Source organism: Anastrepha ludens, chromosome 2, assembly GCF_028408465.1.
Source record: "Anastrepha ludens isolate Willacy chromosome 2, idAnaLude1.1, whole genome shotgun sequence".
In the NCBI taxonomy this organism is placed as follows: domain Eukaryota; kingdom Metazoa; phylum Arthropoda; class Insecta; order Diptera; family Tephritidae; genus Anastrepha; species Anastrepha ludens.
The window spans coordinates 116082777-116089958 of NC_071498.1; the positions used below are offsets into that span (position 1 = coordinate 116082777).

The 7182-nt window shown below is 36.4% G+C and overlaps 1 protein-coding gene across 1 annotated transcript in view; it reads left to right on the forward strand.

Moving 5' to 3' along the window:
• LOC128871903 (hemicentin-1) overlaps nucleotides 1-5682 on the forward strand; it is a 334429-nt gene extending 328747 nt beyond the window's left edge. Inside the window, exon 16 of the mRNA XM_054114067.1 lies at nucleotides 417-5682. Within this exon, the coding sequence (XP_053970042.1) occupies nucleotides 417-481 (65 nt within the window). The 3' untranslated portion in view covers nucleotides 482-5682. The remainder of the gene's footprint in view (nucleotides 1-416) is intronic.
• The last annotated feature ends 1500 nt before the right edge of the window (nucleotides 5683-7182 follow it).

Genomic DNA, 7182 nt, shown 5'->3' on the forward strand with positions numbered 1-7182 from the left:
TGTTTTTTTCCTTGTTGCCTGCTTCTTTATGTTTTCATGGCAGAGAATTTAAGAAAGAGAATTTTGGATTTATTTTTTTCTTTGCATTTTAGGGTGTTTTTCACTTCAAAACAAATTGACTTGGTGTAATAAGCATACGTATATTTCTATGTACCTAAACCTGTAGCCAGGCCTGCATATATTTACATATATCACTACTCGTACACGTCACTGTTACTAATGCCTTCGCTTTAATTTTCACGCTTGATTATACTTTTGCTTTAATTTCCTCCCAACCACACCCCACCCCGATTTTACATAATTTCTTTAATCCACAATTTTGTTTAACTGTGACCTTACATTTTTCCACTAATCAAACAAAAACTCAAATCTATCTGCGGTGTTTTCTTTTATTGCAACGCTAGTCTACATTACAGACCCAGATTTAATTTTGCCACGCGGCGAAATGGAATTTACAACGTTGGACCCGACGCTGAAATAAACAACTTACCTGCCGATCCTGTCGGATAAACGTAAAAACAAAAAAAAATATTAATAAGAAAAAAAAAAACAAACAACAACATGAAACAATGCATTTTAAGGAATTTTAGTTATGTCTATTTTAAGGTTGACGCTCGAATTTTTTTATGAAACAAATTAGCATAAAATTAGTTAAATAAATTTAAGATTTAGTGAAATTAAGAGAGAATAGAATCACTTAAAAGTATTATGAATAAATGTAAATTAATGCTGCAATGAAAGAGGGAAAATTAACAAAAAACTCCGAATGTTGTAAATAAAAAATCTGCAGTGAGATTCTGTAAATCATTAACGCTAAAGCTGCATTGCTAAATTTATAAAAGAACGAGTAGGCGCAAGTAACCCTAATATATGAAATTTGCAAAACAGCATCAGTCGTCGAACGTTGTTGTTGGTGTTTAGCGAGTGAGCTCTATAATCATGAAATGACTAGAAACTAGAAGAAATCGTATACACATTTTACAAAATTATTTTTTACTTTAATAAAAATTATTATCAGAGTGCGAACTGGCATTTTCTACCGTGCACTGAAGAGCCTGAAAATGGAATGACTATTGGTAAGAAAAAAATGTTAATGGATTTGATTCCATGCCCCAAATAGAAATAAATTTAATTCAATCTTTGGCAAGAAAAAAAAAATTAATACGTATAGTTAAAGTTTTTCTAATAATTGTTAAAAAAAAAATCAAATAATTTATATTTTACTGATTGATTGTATCTTCTTATGTATTTCCTCTGTATCGTATAAGCCCGCAGATTGCAATACGATAAGTCATTCTACCTGGTGACCTCGCTCTGGGCGTGTCTGGCAAATACGAGATACTTTAAGCAAATTTTCCCAATTTCTAATAAATGTTCATTATTTTCCTTTTCATGTATATTAATATTTTACAAAACTGAAAAATTATTTGATTAAACTATTTTAGATGCTCTACGACTGACAAATACCTAATTAAGTTTATCACAAGGTGGTTAGCTGGAATACATTGGGGTGCGCTAACAAATCTCATCAGCTATCAGGCTTACATAAAGACGGACGTAAACGAGCTCATGTAGAAACACAGTTAACATTTTCGCCATGCTCGGTTCCCCACTTTCTCTATTCATGGTTCTGAATACTCAACGGTGCTATGCAACAGTTGCCAGACTTTCACTCAAATTCATAAAGCGTAAACCAAGTGATTTATTTGGGTCCAAATCGAACCAAGTAAGTTTAGCTACTCTGCAACCTGCGCTCGAATGCCATCTATATTCATGACTCTTAAGATGATGGATATAAATTAAGAATAAGGACCGTTACGCCTTTGAATTATTAGACCACTTTCATTGGTTTAGTTCAATGACTAAGAGTATAAAGGAAGTATTGAGAGGAGCTGCCCAACTCATTCCTGTGAAAAAAGTAAACCTCTTGCAAAAAAGGTGAAAAAGTAATTGCATACGAAATTCATTCTTCTACAATTTCGCCAAACAATTTTGGTCGACTTCAAAAATACTTGTCAGTATTTTTCTTCTTCTAAAATTTCTCCAAGTAATTTTGGTCGACTTCAAAAATGCTTGTCAGTATTTTTCTTTCGTGTTTACCGTGTGGAACTCAACAACTAAGAACTTCTCGACTTGAGAAGTAAGAATACTTCCTCTACAATCCCCTGTTGGTACCGGATAAAGGGCTTGCCGAGCTAGGGCATTCATACGACTTGCCTCAACGTTCTTGTAAAATTCATTTATCTTATCATTCCAACATTCGCCGTGAGCAACGCGCAACGGTATATCAATTTTTCATAGATCCTCTCTCATGAAAACTTCAGGAGCCCCCAAATTGGATATTGTTATTACCCAGATTTCCGCGCTATAAAATAACGGTCGGCACGATGAGAAACATATTTATTCAGGCCGTTATTTCATCGAGAGAGCACTTCACTGCTTAGTGGCATACTCAGCTTAAAGTGGAGAGAGACGTTGGCAAGAGAGATACTCCATTTGATTTCAGGGTTTCACAGTATTACAGTATCACTGCACGCTAGGCGATAGCAAAAAAGTCGCGTGAAAATACCTTTTTCAATTAAGTAAGTAAATGGTGGTTAAGTTTTAATGGCTGGTGTTAATTTTAAATAAAATACAATTCTTTTAGCAAATTATTGTCATTTCTCTTTATTATGGTAATATTGGTACGACTCAATTACGTATGGAACAAAATATCGGCCAAATAGCTGCCGCGGCCTCGGCGGCACACCTCCATCCGATGGTCCAAATTTTCGATGACACTGAGGCATAATTGAGGTTCTATACCGTTATTGTGCCGAACTATCTCATTCTTTAGCTCTTGAATTATTGCTGGCTTATCGACGTACACCTTTTCTTTCAAATAACTCCAAAAAAAGAAGTCCAACGGTGTCAAATCACATGATCTTGGCGGCCAATTGACATCGCCGTGACGTGAGATTATTCGGCCATCAAATTTTTCGCGCAAAAGAGCCATTGTTTCGTTAGCTGTGTGACAAGTGGCATCGTCCTGTTGAAACCACATATCGTCCACATCCATATCTTCCAATTTGGGCCATAAAAAGTTCGTTATCATCTCGCGATAGCGAACTCTATTCACAGTAACTGCCTGACCGGCCTCATTTTGGAAAAAAATACGGCCCAATGATGCCGCCGGCCCATAAACCGCACCAAACAGTCACTCTTTGTGGGTGCATTGGTTTTTCGGCAATCACTCTTGGATAATCATTCGCCCAAATGCGGCAATTCTGCTTATTGACGAATCCACTGAGGTCAAAATGTGCCTCATCACTGAAGATGATTTTCTTCGAAAATTGGTCATTCACTGTTGCCATTTCCTGCCACCATTCTGACCATTGACGACGCTTGAAATGGTCAAGAGGCTTTAGTTCTTGAGTCAGTTGCACCTTGTAAGCGTGTAAATGCAAGACTTTATGCATAATGTTCATCAACGACAAGCGTGAAAGGTGCAATTGTTGGGCACGACGACGAGTTGAGGTGGATGGCTCTTCCACCACACTATCGCGAGCAGCAGAAATATTTTCTGCAGTACGAGCTTTACGAGCATGCACTGGTGTTTTCAAATCTCCTACATACCCGGTTTGCTCAAACTTTTGCACAATGGACGATTAAATTGACCGCAAAAATCACGTAGTGCGCGATATGCATTTTGATTTGAACGCCCGTTTTCATAATAAGCCTGAATAACTTTAACGCGTTGTTCATTGTGTATCTTTCCATGGTTCAAATTGAGTTAGTCTGAAATTAAAAAATGTGAAATGAAATGCTGAAGAAAACTTGACGTTTAAGTGTGGTTCACATTCAACATCGGCTCTTGAAACAACCCTTTGTTTTGATACAAGCAGTGCCAGTAAGACATAAGATTTCTACAGCAAGTGCCGTAAATTTTTCGATGTTGCGAGAAGCAGGGGCCAAAATGTAAAGGTGCCGGCAAAATACAGGCTGACTTTGTTTGCTTGGATTTGATAACTGTCTAAAATGAATTGAGCAATCCTGAAATATATAAAATGAAGCATGAAGCGCTTGAAGTACGGCGAAGTCAGCCTGCATTCGGTCAACACCTTAAAAGTCAATCAAGCAATGCAACTATAATACTGCGTTTACGAATAGGCTCACAATGAATGCTAAATTAATGGAAAGGAAATGCATATCTCACTCTGACATGCATGAATATTGCCAAATAGTGCACTTTTAAGAAAATAATTTCAGTTTCAAAAACAAAGTACTTATAAAAGCCTAAAACTTAGTTAATTAAACCTAATGTAAATTATGACTCGATTGTTGGTTAAGCCTACAGCACAGCATACAAAGAACATTGTAAATATGAAAATACATATGTACACACACATACATACATAGATGCATAGTTGTAAGAAAATCATTTAATTAAACCAAAGCAAATACAAAAAATAAACAAACAAAAGTAAATCAAAAGAGAAAAGCCAATGATCAAATAGTCAAAATAGTAATCAAAATCATTTGTAAATTATTTCATTATATAGAAATTAGATAAATATATATATATATATATACATACATACATATATACATGCATACATATACATATGTATAAGTTAAGTTTGATTAGTGTAGCTGATGAAAATCAAAAAGAATTTCATTTAAGTTTAACAAAGTAAATAAGTTTAATGAAAAGCAAAAACAATAATAATAAAAATGCATGGAGAAACATTCAAAACAAAAACCAAAAACAAAAAAACAAAAAATAAAACAAAAAAATCACAAAAGAAATCATTGGACGCGGCAACTGCAGCATTAGTGGCAATTAGTGTTAGTGACGATGTATACATACTAGTGCATACATACATACATATATACGAAACATGCATACATAGAAACTTGCAGCTAAACAATAAAATATGTTAAAAATTCACCACTTTTTACTCAATGTAATTTCTCCTCTTCGAATTAGGAAAACCGTGAAATAGAAAAGAAACAAAGAAAAACATTTGGTATAGAAATTAAAAAAACTGCAAATAAGCAAACCAGAATCCGCAGTGTTGCACTGAAACATAGCTGCAGCCAGCAACTGCGCAAGCTCTTGCACAAATGCATGCATAGGTACATAAGAAAATCTGTGTGTGCGTGTGCGTAAGATGCAAGTATTGAGCGACTAATAAATAATAATAATTATAATAAATAAACGAGTATTAAAAATACTCGACAAATTATTGTAAATGTAAATGTAAATGTTATTAATTAATTATCTGATTGAATTTACAGTAAAGATATGTCATGACCACATGAAAACCACACACACACAATTCATTCATAACCCGCAGGGAAAAACCACTATTACCGAACTGGGCTCTTCTTGCGCTGTTACTATAGTACCATGACTTCTCTTTTTTATAAATAAATATAAGCAACTGGTCCATTTGTGGGAAAACATAAAAAAACGAATAAGAGGACGAGCTCAGCCAAACACCCAAAAAGGGTATAAGCACCAATTATTTATTATTAATTTATTTACAATATTTACAGTACTCCATACTCGTATAAACTATAAATGGTGGATCTTTTCATGACGATGCCCGAGAAAGTGTATAAAGTCTGCGGCCTCAACCCTTTTTAAATATTTCAGATCGAAATCAGATTTCAGCATCGCTTTTCGGTAGTTCCAAACCAGTGTTACATTAATTTATATCTACAAGATGGCGTAATTTCAGTCATGAATTTTGTTTATGAAAAATTTTTTTACTAAATAAAAAAATAAAAAATTGGTTCTAATTGGTGATAAAAGTCTTTATTTTTACTTTTACACACTCCAGCCTAGTTCACAATTGTCAAAAAACATTGACGTACGATGCCTTTGGAAAAAATTGTAAATCTTCAAATAGGGTGATTAATTTTGCACCACCAAGTATCCATGAGAAACAAAACTGTTTTCCAGCTGCAATCCCAATAATCCGCGATGAAGAGCACAATGAGGTGGCGCCTATTGTGGTACCGTTACTGCACCCTCGGCAAATTTGACAATATCGCGTGGTTCTTATGACGGCAGCCTAGTGCAATTGGTGATCAGTGTGACCAGATTACCATTTTCGTAACTTGATTTAGCATTTTGGTTTGTGTTCTCTCTAGCTTCGTTTTAATTTTTTCCTCTCTGAGATTTTTCTAGCCTCTTCTAATAAAAAGGTGATGTTTATAATTATACTAGCTGTACCCGGCGCGCGTTGCTACGCCAGCAACTAAAATAAATTTAAGAAAACCAGTACACAAATATTCAATTCATCTAAACCATTTTATTGATTCTGTTTATTTCGAGAAAATTGTGCCATTACAAAGTTTAGTTTTGAATCGATGTTTATTGAAGTGCTGTGGGATACACTTTTTTTTTTTTTTTTTTTTTTTTTGTCGGGACCACTAGCAAGTGTAGCACTCAGACATTAATTAAGTCCATTGTTCTACACTTGGATTCCCTTTTAATTTTCTTTAAATCTACCCGATCTCCAAAGAAATCAGAAATCTGAGTAGATCTTGTGGTGCCAAGCAGCCAAGATGGTCGCTTCTTAACACATCAGTGCCAAAGACCTCAAACCTGATTCGAGCGAAGGCGGGGCAGACACACAGGAAGTGGTCCGCCGTCTCATCCTCCTCTTCACAAGCTGGGCAGAGTACACTGTCTGAGATGCCTAACCTTTCCATGTGCTTTGCCCACAGAAAGTGGCCTGTCATCAGTCCAACCAGCCGTCTGCACTCCCCTCTGCTTAATGACAGAAGGCTTTGCGACAGTCGATCGGACATGACAGGTAACATCAGTTTAGTCCATCTGCAGCCTCTCTCAGCCTGCCAAGCTCGCTTGTGGCTGGTAGTTACCCATTTGCTAACCGTGGCCGTGATGGCCGCAGAGGGGAGTCGCAAAACGGGCTCTGGGCCAAAGAAGTTGGCCTCAAAGCCCATCTTAGCTAAGGAGTCAGAGGTCTCGTTACCCGCGATACCCACGTGTCCCGGGACCCATGTTAGCATCAGGCTATTATGTCTGTCGACATAGTTCTGCCTGGACTTACAGGACTTGACTACCCCTGATGTGGTTGGAGGGCTGTCTAAGGCCATAAGCACAGCTTGGCTGTCGCTGCAGACACAAATAGATCTGCCTCTCCATCGTTTTTCCACAACAAAGTT